This window comes from Anomaloglossus baeobatrachus, chromosome 1 (assembly GCF_048569485.1).
Source record: "Anomaloglossus baeobatrachus isolate aAnoBae1 chromosome 1, aAnoBae1.hap1, whole genome shotgun sequence".
NCBI classification, from domain to species: Eukaryota; Metazoa; Chordata; class Amphibia; order Anura; family Aromobatidae; genus Anomaloglossus; species Anomaloglossus baeobatrachus.
Window position 1 is genome coordinate 475,658,383 of NC_134353.1, and position 20,922 is coordinate 475,679,304.

At 48.2% G+C, this 20,922-nt stretch overlaps 1 protein-coding gene across 2 annotated transcripts in view; it reads left to right on the top strand.

Annotated features, from left to right (window-relative positions):
• Positions 1-20,922, top strand: part of USHBP1 (USH1 protein network component harmonin binding protein 1) — a 226,944-nt gene that overhangs the window by 53,788 nt on the left and 152,234 nt on the right. For both annotated transcript variants that reach the window (XM_075338208.1, XM_075338214.1), the window contains one exon: positions 15,905-16,078. In XM_075338208.1, coding sequence (XP_075194323.1) covers positions 15,905-16,078 — 174 coding nt within the window. The remainder of the gene's footprint in view (positions 1-15,904; positions 16,079-20,922) is intronic.

Consider the following 20,922-nt stretch of genomic DNA (forward strand, 5'->3'; position numbering starts at 1 on the left):
CTCCAATTTACATAAATCTCCCTGTAATATAAAATTATCCTCCTCTGTATTGATTACCCTGCAGAGTTTAGTATCATCTGCAAATATTGAAATTCTACTCCGCATGCCCCCAACAAGGTCATTTATAAATATGTTGAAAAGAAGCGGGCCCAATACTGACCCCTGTGGTACCCCACTATGAACTGAGACCCAGTCCGAGTACGTACCATTAATAACCACCCTTTGTTTCCTATCACTGAGCCAGTTTTTAACCCAGTTACACATATTTTCCCCTATCCCCATTATTCTCATTTTATGTACCAACCTTTTGTGTGGCACCGTATCAAAAGCTTTTGAAAAGTCCATATACACAACATCCACTGCATTTCCCTGGTCCAGGCTTGAACTTACCTCTTCATAGAAGCTGATCAAATTAGTTTGACAGGATCGATCCCTCATAAACCCATGTTGATACTCTGTCATAAGGTTATTTTTCTTGAGATACTCCAGTATAGCATCTCTCAAGAAACCCTCAAGGATTTTACCAACCGTAGAGGTTAAACTTACCGGCCTATAATTTCCCGGCTCAGTTTTTGTCCCCTTTTTGAATATTGGCACCACATTTGCTATGCGCCAGTCCTGCGGTACCGACCCTGTTATTAAGGAATCTGAGAAGATTAAAAATAATGGTCTATCTATCACAGAACTCAATTCCTGTAGTACTCTGGGGTGTATGCCATCCGGGCCCGGAGATTTGTCAACCTTAGTGATTTCGAGGCGGTGGCGTACTTCCTGCTGGGTTAAGCAGGTAATATTCAAGGGTGAATTTATGGCATCACTGGTCATGTCATCTGCCATGGCATTTTCTTGTATAAAAACCGTAGAAAAAAAGTCATTCAGCAGGTTAGCTTTACCCTCATCCCCTTCCACCATTTCACCAAGACTATTTTTAAGGGGGCCAACACTATCGCTTTTCAGTTTTTTGCTGTTTATGTAGTTAAAGAATATTTTAGGATTATTTTTACTTTCTCTCGCAATGAGTCTCTCTGTCTCAAACTTAGCTAACTTAATTTGCTTTTTACATATTTTATTTAATTTTCTATAATTATATAATGCCTCATCACTACCTACCCTCTTTAATTCTTTGAAGGCTTTCTGTTTTTCTTTTATTGCTTCCCTTACAGCTCTATTTAGCCATAGGGGTTTCCTCCTATTTCTAGCATGTTTGTTCCCATAGGGTATATTTTCTGCACAAGCCCTATTCAGGATGCTCATAAAAGTCTCCCATTTGCTTTGTGTACTTTTATTACTTAGTACATCATCCCAGTTTATTGCACTAAGATAATCTCTCAACCGTTTAAAATTTGCTTTCCTGAAGTTTAGTGTCCTTGTAGCCCCTCTACTATACATCTTACTAAAGAATACATGAAAACTTATTATTTTGTGATCACTATTCCCCAAGTAACCCCCAACTTGTATATTTGATATGCGGTCTGGCCTATTGGTTAGTACAAGGTCTAGTAGTGCTCCCCCTCTTGTGGGGTCCTGTACCATTTGTGAAAGGTAATTATCTTTCATTGTTATCAAAAATCTATTTCCTTTGCTGGAACTGCAAGTTTCTGTTCCCCAATTTATATCAGGATAGTTAAAGTCCCCCATAATAATTACCTCTCCGAGACTCGCTGCTTTATCAATTTGCTTTATGAGGAGATTCTCTACCTCTTCCATAATATTCGGCGTCTTATAACACACCCCTATCAGTATTTTATTATTCATTCTCCCCCCCCTTATCTCCACCCATAGGGACTCTACATTCTCAGTACCCTCACATATGTTGTCACGCAGGATGGGTTTTAAGGATGATTTTACATATAGACACACACCTCCCCCTCGCTTATTTGTACGGTCATTCCTGAATAGGCTATAACCCTGTAAAGTAACAGCCCAGTCATAGCTCTCATCCAGCCATGTCTCTGATATCCCCACTATATCATAATTTTCTTCCAACAATATTAATTCTAATTCCTCCACCTTATTTGTGAGGCTTCGGGCATTAGTGTACATGCACGTTACGTATGACTCTGTACCTATATTCCTGCTTACTGTATTGACTGTCCTAACCCTTCCCCCCGTACCACCCCCAATTTCATTACTTGTGCCCTGGTCACTATCTGCACTACATTCCCCTTCTATAAAGTGAATACCCTCGCCCCCCATTCCTAGTTTAAACACTCCTCCAACCTTCTAGCCATTTTCTGCCCCAGCAGAGCTGCACCCTCCCCATTAAGATGCAGCCCATCCCTAGCATAGAATCTGTAGCCAACTGAAAAGTCGGCCCAATTCTCCAGGAACCCAAAACCCTCTTTCCTACACCAATTCCTGAGCCACCTGTTAACCTCCCTGATCTCTCTTTGCCTCTCTGGTGTGGCTCGTGGCACAGGTAGTATTTCCGAAAATACCACCTTTGAGGTCCATGCTTTAAGCTTACAACCTAATTCCCTGAAATCATCTTTAAGGACCTTCCACCTACCTCTAACTTTGTCATTTGTGCCAATATGTACAATGACCGCTGGGTCCTCCCCAGCCCCTCCCAGTAATCTGTCAACCCGATCAGCGATGTGCCGAACTCGAGCGCCAGGAAGACAACACACTGTTCGGCGATCCCTGTCTTTGTGACAGATTGCCCTATCTGTCCCCCTAATAATTGAGTCCCCCACTACCAGTACCTGTCTTGCCTGCCCTGCACTCCTATTCCCCCCCTTACTGGAGCAGACACTCCTCTGGCGTTCAGAGGTCATGCCTTGCTGCAGCAATGCTACCCCTGTAATGACATCCCCCTCATCTGCCAAGTTTGCAAACCTATTGGGGTGTGTCAGTTCAGGACTAGCCTCCCTAGCACTTTTCCCTTTACCCCCCTTTCTAACTGTCACCCAGCTACCTACCTCACCGTCCTGCCGCTCCCTACTACGATCCTCCCCCACATCTGACCCAGCAAGCTGCTGCTCAGTGAGCAGCACACTCCTTTCCATATTGCTAATGCATCTCAGAGTTGCCAGCTGCTCATTTAGATCCAGTATCTGGGCTTCCAAATGTGCAACTTGCGCACATCTCGAACAACAGTATGCACCCTCGAACGGCTTTTCAAGGACTGCATACATGAGACAAGATGTACACTGGATCGCATTAGCAATAGTGGAGCACATTTTCTAATGGGGATAGCACTAAACAAATGTTAAGTAATTAAACAACTAAATACAAACAATTCTACTCACACTTACTTTTGCTCACACTTTGCTCACTTACGCTCACAATGAAGAAGACAGGCTAAAATTCGCGCGCCGCTAGGCGCGCGGCTTTCAGAAGTCTTCCTTCCGGCTGTAACGGCCAAAACCCGGTTCTCCTTGAGCTCGCGGTGACTCTTCACTTATCCCAGAAGGCACTGGGAATATGCAAATTATCCTCGCAAGACTCCTTCCCTGGCTTTCAGAAGTCTTCCTTCCGGCTGTAACGGCCAAAACCCGGTTCTCCTTGAGCTCGCGGTGACTCTTCACTTATCCCAGAAGGCACTGGGAATATGCAAATTATCCTCGCAAGACTCCTTCCCTGGCTTTCAGAAGTCTTCCTTCCGGCTGTAACGGCCAAAACCCGGTTCTCCTTGAGCTCGCGGTGACTCTTCACTTATCCCAGAAGGCACTGGGAATATGCAAATTATCCTCGCAAGACTCCTTCCCTGGCTTTCAGAAGTCTTCCTTCCGGCTGTAACGGCCAAAACCCGGTTCTCCTTGAGCTCGCGGTGACTCTTCACTTATCCCAGAAGGCACTGGGAATATGCAAATTATCCTCGCAAGACTCCTTCCCTGGCTTTCAGAAGTCTTCCTTCCGGCTGTAACGGCCAAAACCCGGTTCTCCTTGAGCTCGCGGTGACTCTTCACTTATCCCAGAAGGCACTGGGAATATGCAAATTATCCTCGCAAGACTCCTTCCCTGGCTTTCAGAAGTCTTCCTTCCGGCTGTAACGGCCAAAACCCGGTTCTCCTTGAGCTCGCGGTGACTCTTCACTTATCCCAGAAGGCACTGGGAATATGCAAATTATCCTCGCAAGACTCCTTCCCTGGCTTTCAGAAGTCTTCCTTCCGGCTGTAACGGCCAAAACCCGGTTCTCCTTGAGCTCGCGGTGACTCTTCACTTATCCCAGAAGGCACTGGGAATATGCAAATTATCCTCGCAAGACTCCTTCCCTGGCTTTCAGAAGTCTTCCTTCCGGCTGTAACGGCCAAAACCCGGTTCTCCTTGAGCTCGCGGTGACTCTTCACTTATCCCAGAAGGCACTGGGAATATGCAAATTATCCTCGCAAGACTCCTTCCCTGGCTTTCAGAAGTCTTCCTTCCGGCTGTAACGGCCAAAACCCGGTTCTCCTTGAGCTCGCGGTGACTCTTCACTTATCCCAGAAGGCACTGGGAATATGCAAATTATCCTCGCAAGACTCCTTCCCTGGCTTTCAGAAGTCTTCCTTCCGGCTGTAACGGCCAAAACCCGGTTCTCCTTGAGCTCGCGGTGACTCTTCACTTATCCCAGAAGGCACTGGGAATATGCAAATTATCCTCGCAAGACTCCTTCCCTGGCTTTCAGAAGTCTTCCTTCCGGCTGTAACGGCCAAAACCCGGTTCTCCTTGAGCTCGCGGTGACTCTTCACTTATCCAGAAGGCACTGGGAATATGCAAATTATCCTCGGCAAGACTCCTTCCCTGGCTTTCAGAAGTCTTCCTTCCGGCTGTAACGGCCAAAACCCGGTTCTCCTTGAGCTCGCGGTGACTCTTCACTTATCCCAGAAGGCACTGGGAATATGCAAATTATCCTCGCAAGACTCCTTCCCTGGCTTTCAGAAGTCTTCCTTCCGGCTGTAACGGACCAAAACCCGGTTCTCCTTGAGCTCGCGGTGACTCTTCACTTATCCCAGAAGGCACTGGGAATATGCAAATTATCCTCGCAAGACTCCTTCCCCTGGCTTTCAGAAGTCTTCCTTCCGGCTGTAACGGCCAAAACCCGGTTCTCCTTGAGCTCGCGGTGACTCTTCACTTATCCCAGAAGGCACTGGGAATATGCAAATTATCCTCGCAAGACTCCTTCCCTGGCTTTCAGAAGTCTTCCTTCCGGCTGTAACGGCCAAAACCCGGTTCTCCTTGAGCTCGCGGTGACTCTTCACTTATCCCAGAAGGCACTGGGAATATGCAAATTATCCTCGCAAGACTCCTTCCCTGGCTTTCAGAAGTCTTCCTTCCGGCTGTAACGGCCAAAACCCCGGTTCTCCTTGAGCTCGCGGTGACTCTTCACTTATCCCAGAAGGCACTGGGAATATGCAAATTATCCTCGCAAGACTCCTTCCCTGGCTTTCAGAAGTCTTCCTTCCGGCTGTAACGGCCAAAACCCGGTTCTCCTTGAGCTCGCGGTGACTCTTCACTTATCCCAGAAGGCACTGGGAATATGCAAATTATCCTCGCAAGACTCCTTCCCTGGCTTTCAGAAGTCTTCCTTCCGGCTGTTAACGGCCAAAACCCGGTTCTCCTTGAGCTCGCGGTGACTCTTCACTTATCCCAGAAGGCACTGGGAATATGCAAATTATCCTCGCAAGACTCCTTCCCTGGCTTTCAGAAGTCTTCCTTCCGGCTGTAACGGCCAAAACCCGGTTCTCCTTGAGCTCGCGGTGACTCTTCACTTATCCCAGAAGGCACTGGGAATATGCAAATTATCCTCGCAAGACTCCTTCCCTGGCTTTCAGAAGTCTTCCTTCCGGCTGTAACGGCCAAAAACCCGGTTCTCCTTAACGGCCAAAACCCGGTTCTCCTTGAGCTCGCGGTGACTCTTCACTTATCCCCAGAAGGCACTGGGAATATGCAAATTATCCTCGCAAGACAGATCTTGCATGGGGGCAGCCATCTTCGTGTACCCCTTTATAAAGCGCCGATAGTACCCCACCAGACCCAGGAACTGCCTTACTTCCCTCACTGTAGTTGGTCTCGGCCAGCTCTGGATGGCAGTAATCTTCTCAGGGTCGGGGGCGACACCATCCGCACCTCACCACATGCCCTAGATACTGCACCCCTGGGTTTCAGCAGGTGGCATTTTGAGGGCTTCAACTTCATCCCGTACTTGGCAAGGGACGCGAACACCTCGGCCAGGTGCTCCAGATGGGCTTCATACGTCTGGGAATAAACAATCACATCATCCAAATACAGCAGGACGGTCTCGAAGTTTAAATGTCCCAGACAGCACTCCATCAACCGTTGGAAGGTCCCAGGGGCATTGCACAGCCCAAACGGCATGCTATTGAATTCGCAGAGCCCCATCGGGGTGGTGAAGGCGGTCTTCTCCCGGTCCTCGGGGGCCACGGCCACTTGCCAGTATCCGCTGGTGAGGTCAAGGGTCGAGAAGTAGTTTGCAGTTCTCAGTGCAGCCAAAGACTCTTCAATACGAGGTAATGGATAGGCATCTTTATGGGTTATCTGGTTGATCTTCCGGTAGTCCACACACATCCGCATGGTACCATCCTTCTTCTTGACCAGTACCAACGGAGCAGCCCAGGGACTACAGCTGTCCCGAATAACCCCTGCCTCCTTCATATTCCTCAACATATCCTTGGCACACTGGTAATGTGCAGGGGGAATAGGTCTATACCTCTCTTTGATAGGGGGATGTTCACCCGTGGGAATGTGGTGTTGGACCCCCTTGATCTGCCCAAAGTCTAGGGGGTGCTTACTGAAAACCTGTTCGTACTCCTGCACCACCCTGTGTACCCCTGCCCTGTGATGTGTAGGGGTATCATCAGTGCCTATATGTAGCTGTTGGTGCCACTCCTTTGTGTCCCCCTGGGGTGGGGAAGTGCTGGTGGTAGGTGGGGGTGTGGATGGACCGGCTTCATGGATAGTGTGAGGGTCCAGGGTGAGCAGCTTAGCAATGGTGGCATACCGGGGGAGCCTGACTTCTTCCTCCCCACAGTTCAACACCCTTACGGGCACTCTCCCTTTCTTCACATCTACCACCCCGCGGGCGGCACCACAGTGGGCCAGTGCTCGGAAGGCATGGGCTCCATCATCGCAGGGTAGTCACGCCCCTGAGGCCCTACTGCTGCCCTACACCAGATCATCATCTCACTCCTAGGGGGCACAGTCAATGGAGCAACATCCATCACTCTCACTCCACCAATCTCCCCTCCTGTTGAGCTTACATGCTGGCGGTACATCAGGGTGCGGATCTCACGCTGCACAGCCCTCTGCCGGCTCCCCGCCGCTGTGGCGGCTAGCTGTTGCAATAAGTTCAACACATCAGCCATGCAGTGTTCCATCACATTGGTTCCCAGCACTATTTTCGGGTTATGATCACTGGGTTCATTCATGATCACAATCATACCCTGGTGTTGCAATTCAGCTTGCCCCACTGTCATAGCCACTTGTTTATATACCCCACCTGGGTCAATGGAAGTCCATTAGCGGCAATCAAATTTATACTATTGTCTGGAGGCGCCAGTTCGTCTGTAGCCCAATACCGCTGATACAACGTGTACGGTATGGTAGTTACCTGTGATCCAGTGTCCAAGAGAGCCATCACTGGTATGCCGTCCACAGCCACGGGGATGATAGGGCGGGCCCCGATATATCGGTCTCGCCAGTCCGGGGGGCCACGGTGTTCTACTCCTGAGGATTGGCCCGGGGCCCCAGGGGTTGCTCGTTTAACGGCACTGTCGGTAGTAATGGCCCGGCTTACGGCACTTGTAGCAGATTGGAGGTCTGCTCCGTGGGTTGTTAGCGCTTCTCCGCTGCATCCAGGGAACATCTTCGGGACTGTCAGCAAGCTGTATCTGCGCTGGAGGCTGAGATCTGGTCAGAGGTTGCAGTGCAGCTAGGATTTTAGCAAGGTCTCCGTCCATGCGACGGACCTGGGCTGCCAGCTCTTCTACTGTGCTGCTCGGGGCTGCAGATATTAGGGAGGTTGGTTTGGCTGAGGCCGCCACAACGGGGGCCGTCTCGACGGGCCACGGGACGGGTTCCAGAATTTCAGCAACTGGGGGCTGTAGTGCTTTGATAGCCCGCTCCTTTAACACAGCAAAGTCCACATCAGGGTGTTCCAGGGCCCACAGCCGGAGTTGTTTACGATCCTCAGGGGACCTCATCCCCTGCGCAAATTGCTCCACTAACATCTTGTTACTATCCGCCTCATTAATAGAGTTCACCCGCTTCAGCGTGCGGAGGGCGGTCTGCAGACGTAGAGCATAGTCCCGAATGCTATCCCCAGCTCGTTGCCGGCACTGGTAAAACTGCATCCTCAGCTCAGCTTCAGTCCGGGTCTCGAAGGCAGTCTGTAGCTTCTCGAAGATGGTGGCTACAGAGAGCCGGTCCCCCTCGGCCCAGGTCTCCGCTTCCTGCTCCGCCTCACCGGTTATCTGGCCTAGCACTATCGCTGCACGTTGCTTATCAGTCAGGGGGTACAGTCTAGCAACGGGTTAAGCTTTTTCCGGAAGGCCTGTAGGGCATCCGGTCTCCCGTCATACTGCGGTAGCCAGGCAGCTCCGGGCGCATAGGGCAAGGAAAACGGCATGACCTGAGCAAGCGCGGGGGGCCGCGGCACCTCCCGCCGGTACGGCCGGGACCTGGGCAGGCCCATTCCCATCCGCGGGTGCCGCTGCGGCTGCGACCACCGCTCCTCCAGCGGCTCCGTCGGGCGCAGACATCTTGTTTCCGTCCCCCTTAGCTCTTTCTGGCCCCTCCTCTCTCGTGGCGGAGTTTTTGGCCTTCGCGCCTCTACTGCTCGAGAAGACGCTCGAGCGGGAACTTTTCGCGCCAAAGATGGCGGATTCTGAACTTTTTCGGCCGGATGCCTCCGGCGGTAACAAGGCGCACCTCTACCTGACGGCAGAGCGGTAGGATCCTGTTCGTGACGCCAAGTTGTCGCGGGCGGGGAGGAGGGGTGTCAGCACACCGCGCTCACCCCTTCTGCTCGGGTCCGGCAGCTGCTCAATGGTGGCTCGAGCGGTGGGCCCGGATCCCGGGGTTTCTCGAGCGACACTCCTCGCCCGTGAGTGAAAGGGGGGGTTTTGTGGTTGGGTTGGGATTGTTATAGTTTGTGACGCCACCCACGGTTGTGGTGATTTCACCACCGCTGCTCAATATGGGGATCCCGGGGATGGTGATGCGGAGCAGCCAGTTGTTGTGTTGCCCCTCCGTGGGTAGGGGTTGGTGATCCCGGGGCCCAGTGGGGTGCAGGGGCGCAGGGGCAGCGCTGTGCCTTGCGGCACTGAGGTACTCACTCAGCCAGTAAACACGACACAGTTCTCGGTAAACAAACGGCTGGTTGGACGGGTCCCTCGGACGGTTCACGGTGCTGCGGTTCCCTGCAGTTAGCGGTGACAGTCTCTTCCCTGCACCTTCGAAATGTCTGTTTGGTAGCGGTGGATTCCCACCGGTTACCCACTCCCCGACTGCAATCTGTGCCGGAGGAGCTCCACACTTTGCCCGCAGGCGCCGGCCCTGGGAAACTGGTGCCTTGGCGGTGGCGGTGTTTCCCCGTTATGGTTGGACCTTTGCCGTCTATCAGGACTTGCTTGTTGGGAGATCTGCGTCCCCTTCACTAACGGATTTAGCAATGTATAGCGACTCCAAGCCTTGCTGGGATCCGAAAAGCCCCTGCTCTGGTGCTGACTGCCCTTTGTATACTGCTCCAGACCCCCGGATACACACAGCCTCCGTGGCCCTTCCAGCAACCTCCAGACAGTCCCACTGCAGACCTTCACCACTGTCTGCTGACCTTGCTGACTCCGTCTGGGCACACAGCCACAGACCAACTTCAGGCTTTCTGTCACTTCCACTGCTGTTTCACTCTAGCTCCCCTCCTGAGCTTTCTTTTGTTGTTTCCTCCTTCACTCCCCTAACTAGACTCTGTTGTTCACTCTTGCCCTGCCTGGGCTAATCTGCCTGTAACTTCCTGCCTCCAGAGCTGTGACCTCCTTGGTGGGCGGACACCAACCGCCTGGCTCCACCCCCTGGTGTGAATCATCAGCCTCTGGAGGAAGGCAGCAAGGATTTGTGGGTTAGCTGGTGTACCTACAGGGAATGTGGGGTGTGTGTGTGTTGTTATCTGTGTCCCCTGGCTTGCCCAGGGCGACACACAGACATTGTGGGATTTTGGTTAGTAGAGAGGTAATGTCAGGTCCAGAGAGGTAGATCTGTGGGTCATCGGCATAGAGATGATACTAAAAGCCGTGGGACTCTATGAGCTGTCCCAGGCCGAAGGTGTAGATGGAGAACAGCAGGGGTCCAAGAACTGAGCCTTGGGCGACACCGACAGATAGGGGGCAAGATGAGGAAGTGGTGTGAGAATGGGAGACGCTGAAAGTTCGGTCAGTTAGGTATGAAGAAATCCAAGATAGGGCCAAGTCTGTGATGCCCAGAGATGAGAGAATCTGTAGTAGGAGGGAATGGTCTACTGTGTAGAAGGCAGAGGACAGGTTCAGTAAGAGGAGGATAGAGTAGTGTCGCTAGGCTTTGGCGGTTAGTAGGTCATTAGTGACTTTAGTTAGGGCAGTTTCAGTTGAATGATGCGGTTGGAAGCCAGATTGTAGCTGGTCAAAGAGGGAGCAGGATGAGAGGTATGAGGACAGTTCAAGATGGACATGCTGTTCTAGTAGTTTTGAGGCATAGGGGAGAAGGGATATGGGGCGATAGTTTGACACAGAGGATGGGTCAAGGGAGGGCTTTTTGAGGATGGGTGTAATAGAGGCATGTTTAAAGCATGAAGGGAATACACCAGTTGTTAGCGATAGGTTGAAGAGATGGGTTAGGGCTGGGATGAGGACTGCGGTGATGTTGGGGGATGAGGTGGGATGGGAGCGGTTCCAGTGTACAGGTTGTTAGATGTGATCTTGAGAGTAGAGTGGAAAGATTGTTTTCTGTCATGGTGGAGAAGCTGGATTTGGAGGAAGAAGGCTGAGTAGTTGTGAGAAGTGGCTGTAGTAATTTTGGGCCAAAGCTTGCCCTGATGTTGTCAATCTTCTGCTTGAAGAAAGAGGCAAAGTCTTCAGCTGAGAGGAGAGGAGAGGGAGGTGGTGCTGGAGGATGGAGGAGAGAACTGAAAGTGTTGAATAGCTGTTTAGGGTTGTGACAGAGAGAGGATATGAGGGATGAGAAGTAGGTTTGTTTTGCAGCAGTGAGTGTGGACTTGAAAGTGGTCAGGGACTCTTTATATGCAATGAAGTGCTCAGTGGAAGGAGACCTTTTCCATCTGCGCTCAGCAATTCTGGAAGCCCGTCTTAGTTCTTTAGTCTGCCTAGTGTGCCAGGGTTGCCTGTTGCTTGTGCGGGTTTTGGTGTGTGTGAGGGGGGCAGCTGATTCGAGAGCTGCAGAGATTGTAGTGTTGTATAAAGTTGCAGCAGCATCTGCATCGTGTAGAAATGCAACGTCTGTGAGAGGGAGAAGGGACTGAGAGAGCGTGTAAATTAATGTGTTTGACATTTCTGCGAGGGTGTGAAAGTTTGTGGAGTAGGGGTTGCGTACTTGGCGAAGAGAGGGAAGAGAATGTGAGTAGGTTATGTTCAGATAGGGGGAGAGGCGAGTTAGAGAGGTTAGATAGGGAACAGAGGCGAGTGAAGATGAGGTCCAGCGTGTGGCCATCTTTGTGAGTAGCTGCAGAAGACCATTGGGTGAGGCCGAAGGAGGAAGCGAGTGTTAGACGTTTGGAGACAGATGAGTGGGAAGTGTCAATGGGGATATTGAAATCACCCATAATGATGGTGGGGATGTCGGTGGAAAGGAAGTGTAGTAGCCAGGTGGTGAAATGGTCAAAAAAGGCAGTGGCTGGCCCTGGAGGGCGGTAAATGACAGCCAGTTGAACGTTAGAGGGGGCGTAGATGCGTACGGAGTGCACCTCAAAAGATGGGAGAGTAACAGAGGGTGTTAGTGGAATTGGTGTAAAGGAGCATTGGTCGGACAGGAGCAAACCCACTCCTCCACCATGCTTGTTGCTGGGCCGGGGAGTGTGAGAGAGTTGGAGACCACCATAAGAAAGTGCAGCAGGAGAGGCTGTGTCAGAGGGGGTGAGCCAGGTTTCAGTGATGGCGAGGAAGGAGAGTTTATTAGTGATGAAAAGATCATGGATGTAGGATAGTTTGTTGCAGGCAGAGCGAGCGTTCCATAGAGCTCCTGTTAGTGGGACTGGGGGAGCGGGGGCTGGGTGAATGGGTATGAGGTTTGAGAGGGTGCGGAAATTTGTGTTAGACTGTGGATGAGGGTTTGAAGTGACAATAGGGATGTGGTGAGGGGGACCAGGATTTGGAGAGATATCTCCAGCAGTGAGGAGAAGCAGTGAGAGTGTTAGTAGGTGGGAGCAGGAGAGGCCGTGAGGTGGCCGTGTGTGTCTGAAGACACTGGGTGAAATGTGGTAGAAAATATGTGAGGGGAAGGTGAGATGGGTGGGGAGGATGGAGGTAGTAATTACTAGGGGGGCTGCACAAGAAAGAGAATAAGGAATAAAGCAGGACAGGTATACTTACCGACCTTCCCCACAGCTGTAGCAGTACTTCTGGGTTTGCTCATTACAGTTCATACATATTTTCTGCTTTACCGGCAGTCCCAGCGTTTGTGATTGGTTGCAGTCAGACCATGTCCCTATCCTGTGTGACAGCGTCTGTGATTGTTTGGTATCCCGCATACTGTCTGCATCCTTATAGTGGTGTAAAAATAAATATATAAATAAATGACGTATGGTCCCCAGTTTTGTGATACCCAGCACAGATCAAGCAAACAGCTATAAGCTGGAGCCCCCAGCTGTGCGTTATCTTGGCTGTGTATCAAAATACGAGAGATCCTATGTGTCTTTTTTTTTTAATTATTTAAATAAATAATTATTTAAAAAAACAATTTTGATACACACATATGATAAAAGTGGCAGCTGGGGACTGATTTTCTAAGGCTGGGGAGGCCCATGGCAATTGGGCCCCCCAGCCTAAAAATAGCAGCCTGATGCCACCTGGAATTGTCACATGAAGATGAGACAATATCGATGCTTTACTCAGCTCATCTTGTTTGCCCTGGTGCGGTGGCAATTGAGGTAATATAAGGGGTTAGTGATAGCTGTGATTTGTCAACACATGACAGCTGCCATCAAACCATGATTAGTGATGAGATGGGGTCTATGAGACTCCACCATTACTAATCTTGTAAGTAAAAAGAAATAAAAAAAAACTGAAAAAATCTTTTATTTGAAATAAAATTAAAAAACATAAACCACCCTCTTTCTCTAATTTATTAATCCACCAATACTCAGGTCCGACGTAATCCACACAAGGTCTCACAAAAATACCGATTCTGTTACATACTGAAGTCGCAGCGCATGAGCACAGTACAGAATGTAACCGCCCGCTGCAGCTTCAGGCACTCACTAAGTTTAACTGCGGTCACAGCTGCAGGTTCCCACGGTGCCCCATCTGTGACCACAGGCAAACTCACCTCAAGTGAACTCATTGAGCTCAGTGACCTCACTTCAGGTGAATTGAGTTCAATCAGACCTACATCACCTGGCAGAAAACCACATTTTTTTGTCAAGAGATGGACTTCTTTAGTTAGATATAGGTCTCATTGGTGGACCAACTTTTACTATTCATGTATGGCATAACATTTTGATATGCCAGAAATAAAAGAAATGAGTATACCTCTTTAATTTTCCATTCATAATTTATTTTATACTGTGTTACAGATTTATGCCTGGTTTTGGCAAACAATATGACATGCCTATACCGGGGCCATGGGGCACTAGTTACCGGGTCGCAGTTCTGTTTTTGGGACTCTGCGGTGACGGCAAGGCCCAGTTCCGTGACCCTGGTGGTGTTCGGCAAGATAGGAGCCACCGCTGTGGGATGAGGCCTCTGGGGCAGATGGTGACGCAGCTTAGTTGGTATAGCTCTCCACAGGTATAGCGATGCCCAGGGCGGATGGGAATAGTAGTAGGTGATGGCGGGGGTGCAGGTGAATAATGGAGTGACACAGGGATGCAGTCTCAAGGTTTTTACTCACTGTAGCAGGTTCCAAGGTAACACGACTAGTCAGTGACCGCCTTTTGAGTACTGGGCTCCAGTCGATCCCGGGTAGTTTGGAGGTCAAGACCGGTGCACCTTTCTTATGTTCCTTCCCTGGTCGTCTTCCTGTGCTAACTTCTCTTCCACCTGTCCTGCGCCTAATCACACAGTGCCCTGAGCCAGTGTCCACGGGCCCTGTCAGCTGGCTTGAAGCTCTATCCTTTGGCCCTATGTGGTCACCTTCCAGCGGATTCGTATGTTGAGTTAGCTTTGGTACTATATGTGTCCTTAACCTCTGGTTTTACTAGCGGAGCACGTTGGTTTTTCTCCCCTATTCTAGGGACCAGTCCCTGTTCTGCGGCCAAGTCCCTCCACTCCAATATGTCATATGTGGAACAAGACCACGGGAGTATGGCGCACTTCCCTTGGGCTCTTGGACCCTTTCTGTCTTGTGCCTGGGTCGAGCTGCACCAGCTCCACACCACAAGTCTTCGCTCCTCCACTGCTCCTTCTCGACTCCCTGACACTACAGTGTCCCCTCACTAACTAGACTCCATCCCCAGGTTCAGTCGGATTAGGGAGAGGGAGGTACCTTCACCAGTGGTGGCTATACATAACATTAATGGCACCAAGCCCTAACCCTGACCCGGTAGGGAGCTGCTAATTTAGAGTGTTGTGTGTTTTGTGTGCATACCGGTGGATGACCTCTTCCTTACCCAGGATGGAGCACCACACATCTGGCTGAGGTGCAGTACCTCTGTGGCGACTGAAGCCTCAGGGGCGCCACAAATGCATACAAAGAAAATCAATGAAAAACATACTGTAATAATATGAACATATCAATCTTCAGACAGTTTTCAGATGGCTGTAATATGGGTTGTATTTTGTGCTCATATTACAGACGTAATACCCAGAACTGTGCTGAATGAGAATGAGAGCTAGCCTAGATACACATCATGTTTCTGGCAATTGGCAGGTGCATACACTTAGAAGGTACCGTATGTGCCTAGCCTTGGCCACAGTCAGGATGGATGCCAAGGTATTCTTCGATCATGGGGACCATTGTAAAGAAACATATACCTCTATGTAGGAAAGCGCAGTCTGCTGCGCTTTTCTATACAGTTAAAAAAATGGCGCACAGACACATAGCCTACCATATACATCTAAAGGGTAAGTGTACAAGAGCAATGTGTACTTAGCCTTAGTGCATTAAAGGCTTTTAGGAAGTTCGATTATGGTGTTCATAATACAGATGATAGAAAGGATAAGCATTTATGACCGTCTAAAAGTGACTTTTTTGTTCAGCTCTGAATTTAAGTATGAAGAAAAAACAAAAAGCCAGCACCAAATGTGCACTACAGCACTAAACATTCCAAACTGTACTTATTATAAAAAAATTTTTGAGATTTTTGGCAAAAAATTGCAATTTCTTGAGCTGCTTCGCCACGTCACGTCACGGCAAATCTCATTTGAAGCAGTCCTACACTAAAATATTTTTATAAAATGTGCCATACGGCCTCACATATGAATAGTAGAACTGCTCTTAGCAGCACTCACCTGGTCTATTTCAATCCCGTACCCATGACTGAGTCATGGCTGTGGGCGGGACAGGTCCAAGCAAATGCTGCACGAAGTAAATAGTTCGATTATGGTGTTCATAATACAGATGATAGAAAGCATAAGCATTTATGACCGTCTAAAAGTGACTTTTTTGTTCAGCTCTGAATTTTAGTATGTTAGTCTGAACAAAGCTATGTACTTGAGTTCCAGCAGTGATACAATAAGCATTATATATATTATGTAATAAAATTGCAATGCTTAGTATACAAACGCTAATGGCACTAACAACACAATCTTTTTCCATACAGATTTCTGATGATGATGGTGATGATGGTGATACGGTTTTACAGTCTGAAATTATACGTTTCCAGGAGAATAATGCAGCATTGAAGGTCAAACTGAGACTTACAGACAAGGAACTCAATAGGTCAAGAGCCACACTAAGTGTCTTCAAGGAGGAAAAGGACCAACTACAAAGCAAGGCACTTACTTCTATTACTATAATTATAAGGATACATCCCATGGTATATTGTCATAGAAAAACAAACACAATGAGACTGTCCCAGTGCTAGTGGTAAATCCTATTGCCTCTATAGTATTTTTATCCGTTTATTACTTCACCCTTCTGTTTTTATGTTTATAATGTTAAAAATTTTACTCATAACAAATTACTTACAGTTGCTTCCTACAAATAGCCTCTTAAAAGGAATCTGTCTCCAGGTTTTTGCTCCCCATTTGAGAGCAGCACAATGTAGAGACAGAGACTCTGATTCCAATGATGTATCACTTACTGGGCTGCTTGCTGTAATTTTGATAAAATCAATTGTATCTGCTGCAGTATTAGCTGTTCTTTGAATGCTTAGCTCTGTACATCACCACCCACATCACTGATTGACAGATTTTTGTATACACTGTGCATAGGCAGAAAGCTGTCAGTCAGTGGTGTGGGTGGGGTTATATAGGGCTCATGAATATTGAAGACTGCAGCAAGTCAGCTCGTCCTATAGTGATAATCAGCAGTTAAAATAGTAATTGTATAAAAACTACAGTAAGCAGCTGAGTAATTGATACATCACTAGAATCATGGTCTCTACCTCTACATTACACTGTGCTCAGATTAGCTAGCAAAGCCTGGTAACAGATTTCCTTTAAGACAAACAAGACTTCTGGTTTATATTTTAGTTGTCTTCCTTCTTTTTCTTCTATCCTTTGCCCTTGGCAAGAAGATATAAATTAGCAAGGGCAAAATTACAGATAAAAAAAATTACACTTAGAGATGAGCGAACCTGAACTGTGAAGTTCGGGGTTCGAACCAAACATGGAATCAGTGTCAGAATTTGGATTTTGGGTGCTCAACATATACTAACCCCTGTCATGGGGTATGTAATGACAGGACAGAGGCCCGTAGGCTAGCCCTCAGACTTAAGATCCTGCACTGTCCCTTATCTCGGAGGTAGGCTTGATGGTAGCCAGGTCCGAGCCCCCAGTGTGACCCTAACTCCTGTCCAAGCCCTGACCTTACTTGCCCTCTCCCACTCCCTTTGGGCAAGCTGGAAAACACAATGACAAAACCCCACAAAAGACACAGACAAGGGAGAACGGAAACTTGTACACCCAGCACTCAAAACACACAGGAAAAAAGGGAAGGAAATAACGCAGAACAGGGGAACGCTCAAACTATTCAGCTCAACATGGATCACCATTAACAGGATAATCACCAAGACCGGGATCACTGAAGCTATCATCGGCGTATACTGGAAGGGAGCCATGCTTTAAATAAAGAAGAGACAGCTACACGTGACAATTAGCAACTTGAGCTCTTAGAACCTGCTCACAAGTCTGCAGGAATTAACTCCTGCAGAGGTGAACACCAAGGAACCTGAACCAGCTGACGCCCAGCTTTGGCTGAACAATACACCAACCTTAGGTTGCTTGTTAGACTCTGTGATGTGAACAGTGTCTGACGACACTGTGCCAGCAGGTGTCTTCAGAGCCAAACATCACATGACAGTACCCCTCCCTGTACGAGGGACCTCCAGAGCCTCAGGCCCACCAGATCTCGGTCTGTCAGGATGGTTGGGATGAAAGGCCCTAACCAGACAATCCACATGGATATGCGATGCTGGTCCTCTCCTCCGGACCATAACCCCACTAATGTACTAAATACTGCAGTGAGCAACGCACCACTCTAGAGTCAATAACGTTAGACACCTCAAACTCTAGGGAGCTTTCTACCAATACTGGGGATGGTGGGGTGGAAGGTGAAGTTCCTGACCCCACAAATCTCTGATCTTGAAAGGACCAATGAAACGAGGTCCCAGCTTCAGGGACGGCACCTTCAGCTTAATGTTCTTTGTGGATAATCACACCCAATCACCCACACACAGGTCCGGACCAAGCCCACGTCCACTGTCAGACACGTTTATAGTTAGACCCCATGTTACGAAAGTGCTGCTGAACCTTATATGAAGTAGACGATAATGCCAACCCTGCCTGATCCTCCTCCGGGACCCAAGAAAAGTGAATAGACAATAAGAAAAACTTTCAGCTCACCCATTCCATGTGCTCAGATTTCCCTCTGCTGCTCGGGCTGCAGGTGCTGTTACCTGAGTATAATGAAGAGGAAAGAGTTCTGCCCAGCGCAAGGAGGAGAAATACGTCAGTAAATTTCCAGGTGCTTTATTTTACTTGGTTTCCAATAAAACGATCATGTAAACATATGAACAGTTAAGACATAGTCCTCCGTGGATATTGACACAACAGCGACGCGTTTCGGCTACTGGAGTGTAGCCTTTGTCAAGCACCTGGAAATTTACTGACGTATTTCTCCTCCTTGCGCTGGGCAGAACTCTTTCCTCTTCAAGAAAAGTGAATCTTACGTAAACTACAAAACTGAGGGTGCTGCCCATAAACACAGAAAAAGGGTGATACCCTAGAGGTCTCATGACGGTGGTTGTTGATAGAGAATTCTGCCAGAGGAAGGAATGCCAACCACTCCACCTCCTTATCAGACACAAAACAGCGTAAATATTGCTCCAGGTTTTGATTCATGCTGTCCGTCTGACCATTTGAATGCGGATGGAAGGCCTACGAGTGCGACAATTTGCTTTAACCCCTTCAGACCCCAGGCACTTTCCTTTTTCGCATTTTTGTTTTTTGCTCTCCTTCTTCCGAGAGGCGTAACTTTTTTATTTTTCCATCAATCTTGCCATATGAGGGCTTGTTTTTTGCGGGACGAGTTGTACTTTTAAATGAAATCATGAGTTTTACCAAATAGCGTACTGGAAAACGGCAAAAAAATTCCAAGTGCGGAAAAATTGCAAAAAAAGTGTGATCGTACAATAGTTTTTGGGATATTTTATTCACCGTGTTCACTATATGGTAAAACTGAGGTATCTATGTGATGCCTCAGGTCGGTGCGAGTTTGTAGACACCAAACATGTATAGGTTTACTTGTATCTAAGGGGTTAAAAAAAATTCACAAGCTTGTCCAAAAAACGTGGTGCACGTTTTGCGCCATTTTCCAAAACCCGTAGCGTTCTCATTTTTCAGGATCTGAGGCTCAGTGATGGCTTATTTTTTGCGTCTCGACCTGATGTTTTTAACGGTACCATTTTTGCACAGATGCTACATTTTGATCGCCTGTTATTGCATTTTGCGCAAAATTTGCGGCGACCAAAAAACGTCATTTTGGCGTTTGGAATTTTTTTGCCGCTACGCCGTTTACGGATCAGATTCATTGATTTTATATTTTGATAGATCGGGCATTTCTGAACGTGGTGATAGCAAATATGTGTATATTTTTTATTTTTTTCACCCTTTAATTTTCAATGGGGTGAAAGGGGGGTGATTTGAACTTTTAGGTTTTTTTATTTTTTTTTAAAACTTTTTTTTTTACTTTTTTTTTATTTTACTAGACCCCCTAGGGGCTATAGCAATCAGTAATCCGATCGCTTTGCACTATCTGCAGATCTCAGCTACAGAGCTGAGAGCTGCAGATTTGCTGCTTCACTTTCAATGCCGGCTGTATTCCGGCATTGAGAGTAAGTGAGTCATGTTAGCTACAGGCGTCATCACATGACCCTGTGCTACCATGGCAACCGCCGAAAGTCACGTGACATGTCACGTGACTTCCGGTGGGGACGGGGTAAGTCACTGTTATGGCAGCACCCATATACATATCGCTGCCAGATTTTGGCAGCGAAATGTAAGGGGTTAATGGCCGCGGGTGGAAGAGATTCCACCCGCGGCTAGCAGGCACACATGTCAGCTGTTGATAACAGCTGATATGTGCGGGGGGATCGTGGCCGCCTGCCGGCAGCAGGGGGCGGGGCTTACCGGCACATGATTCATGACGTACCCAGTACGTCATGGGTCGTTAAGGGATTAAGGAGACAGCTACACGTGGCAATTAGCAACCTGAGCTGTTAATTCCTGCAGACTTGTGAGCAGAACCTAACTCCTGCAGAGCTGAAGACCAGTGAACGTGAGCCAGCCAACGCCCAGCTCTAGCTGAACAATCCAGAAGTCTCAGTTTGCTTGTCAGACTCTGTGGTGTGAACACACGACGATGACAATGCCGTGCCCGCAGGTGTGCACAGAGCTGAACATTGCATGACAACCCCTCGATCAAGCATTGGTTTACTCAAGTACCCTCGGTGCTCAGCCCAGTGTGATTTGCTTGCAGTCTCTGAAAAGCTCTCAATGGAAGTAAAAACAAATGTTTTTGAATGTAGTGTGTCCAAAAAAATCCCCAAAACCCCTGCCCTCCCCCCGCCCTTCTGGGAAAATACTATATTTATGGCTGTCTTTATGTGGACGGAGAGTCGAACTGCCCAATCATTGACTTCAATGGGGTTCGGGCGCCAGGATCAAGTTCAGGTCAAGCCCGGATCCCGAGCTGAACTTTATCTAAATCGGCTGAACCCGGTGAACCCTATCTTCAACGGGTTAGCTCATCTCTAATTACAGACCAAAAATGTTTCTGAAAAAGTATTGGGTTTATAAAATACTCATCATTTTGTAGCATTTCAACTGCAATTGGAGTTTTCCACATAGCTAAAAAAAATTTTTCAAGCTGATGATTTCCCTTCTGGGATCACACTGAGAAAGACACCTCAACTTACTCCAAGTCTTGTGTTGTAATTTGTAATTAAGGCCTATTGAAGGAAATTAAAGTGGACCTTCCATTGGATTTTTTATTTAAACTTGAGCACCTTCCACACTCTTTGCTGCTCCACTTTTCCTGGACCAGTTTTTATTTTTTGCTGTGCTCCTCAGTTCTAAAGTTATTGTTCCCTATAATAAAGAGTGTCCAATATGCATG